This window comes from Daktulosphaira vitifoliae, unplaced genomic scaffold (assembly GCF_025091365.1).
Source record: "Daktulosphaira vitifoliae isolate Bord-2020 unplaced genomic scaffold, ASM2509136v1 Scaffold_1596, whole genome shotgun sequence".
NCBI lineage: Eukaryota > Metazoa > Arthropoda > Insecta > Hemiptera > Phylloxeridae > Daktulosphaira > Daktulosphaira vitifoliae.
The window spans coordinates 1-1873 of record NW_026101156.1 but is presented as its reverse complement, the minus strand read 5'-3'; the positions used below and the strand labels follow the sequence as shown (position 1 = coordinate 1873).

Genomic DNA, 1873 nt, shown 5'->3' with positions numbered 1-1873 from the left:
ATATTTTAAATATAATCATTTGCATGCTCGTCGCGTTAAGTGAAAATATTTATGCTAAACATGTACTGTAGTATAAAAAAACAAACTTAGAATTTATTGAAGTCTGGAAGAGTAGTCCTTGGTATATCTCTGAAAAAGATGTATAACTTACGAATAAAGTGTAGATTAACGTTCGTTTTATTGGCTTAGCATTGCAATGGCATAACTTATACTTTATCTTGTTGGAGTATAAATAAAATAATATTTCCGGTAACCTAACCCTTCCAATCGAAAGAAAATTATACGAATATCATTACAATACATTTTTTCGTCCATAGAGATCTATCTTGTCATCTCTTTTTATATACACTCTAAATAATTATCTAGTATGAAAAAGTACAATTTAAATAAATCTTAGAAACCGCTAATCTTTTTATTAATTTAGATTGTAAAATCTGAATATGAAATTCACTGGTACCATCTATTGTCTTATTTTGAACAGTATTTCATTAGAAATATTTATCGAAGATTATTTATCTTTATCTATTATATGTATAGGAAAATTAAAAGTAACTTAACTATATTATTATGGTTTTTATTTTTAATCATATTAGATATTACACGATTTGATCAATTTTTGGTTTATTAAAATTTAGCTCTTCAAATTTTAATTTCAATAACTAATACCTATCATTTGTGCACATTGTAATGGCAAATATCATTCGAATGACTTCTAATGAGTGTGCAATAAAATATATTCAATATTATATTTTTACAGAGCAGTGGACCTGATGGACCAGCGCCAGTCCACTTTGAACCACAGGTGGCCGTTCTTTGTGACTCAAAATCAGATGCACCATATTATAGCCAATACATGTCAGAAAATGGTCGATGGACGTCTGACACAAAACGTAAAGTTGGATGCTTGAAGGAAAAAGTTGATATTTTGGATTATTGTAAAAAAGTAAAAATAATTATTTTTTTTATTATATCTTATATTTATATTATTCTATAAATAAACAGTTAGAATATTTTGTTTACAAATACGTTTTAAGAATATAAATTTTTTAAATTAATAAATTTAAAGAGCAATTTCAAAATTATATGTTTTTGAAATTAAAATTTGAGTTTTTTAGTATAGTTAATTTCTAATTGATTCAATATATCCGTTTTTATTTTTACTTGAATCTAATCTGGGAAACAATTTTTAGGTTTATCCGAAGAATGACATCACAAATATAGTTGAATCAAGCCATTATGTGAAGATTGGTAACTGGTGTAAAATGGGATACAATAAATGCAAGCATACGGATTGGGTGAAACCGTACAGATGTCTTGGTAAGCGTTTAGTTTAGTTTTTTTATAATTACAGACTTTATGGCCTATCTTGTGGCCAACCCAATATCCATACAAGAACCGCCCACCTCAGCCTACAGCTCTTAACGATTCCAATAATTATTTAACATTTATTTATCATTATACTACAACTTATTTTTCAACAGAAGGACAATTTCAAAGTGATGCGCTTTTAGTTCCCGAGAATTGTATATTCGATCATGTTCATAATCAGAGTAAATGCTGGCCGTTTGACCGTTGGAATCAAACAGCTGCACAAGCTTGCCAAGATCGTGACCATAATTTAAGAAGTTTTGCCATGTTACTACCATGTGGAATTTCCTTATTTTCTGGCGTCGAGTTTGTGTGCTGTCCATTTAAAGGTAATAACTTATAACATAACAATTTAATAAAATGGACGATAATGTATATTTATATTTACTCCAAATAGATTAAATTTATTTAAAAAAAAATACATTTTAAAATAGAAATTATAATAAACTTATTTAATTTTATTCTAAACAATAAATTTGATTTTTTTTTACTGAAAAATTTGTTG

General features: G+C 27.1%; 1 protein-coding gene across 1 annotated transcript; it reads left to right on the top strand.

The window, feature by feature from the left end:
- Positions 1-739: 739 nt before the first annotated feature.
- On the top strand, positions 740-1713 carry LOC126909846 (amyloid-beta-like protein). Its single transcript, XM_050692266.1, has 3 exons — positions 740-943; positions 1191-1317; positions 1482-1713. Exons 1-3 carry the CDS (start codon positions 854-856, stop codon positions 1709-1711), a joined length of 447 nt encoding a protein of 148 aa, XP_050548223.1. The 5' UTR covers positions 740-853; the 3' UTR covers positions 1712-1713.
- Positions 1714-1873: the final 160 nt, after the last annotated feature.

Excerpts from the sequence above, each read along its gene's own strand:
- LOC126909846 (XM_050692266.1), top strand. The coding sequence starts at position 854 with ATGTCAGAAAATGGTCGATGGACGTCTGACACAAAACGTAAAGTTGGA. Across the intron at positions 944-1,190 it reads TTTTGGATTATTGTAAAAAA|GTTTATCCGAAGAATGACAT; the intron begins GTAAAAATAATT and ends AACAATTTTTAG. Across the intron at positions 1,318-1,481 it reads GAAACCGTACAGATGTCTTG|AAGGACAATTTCAAAGTGAT; the intron begins GTAAGCGTTTAG and ends ATTTTTCAACAG.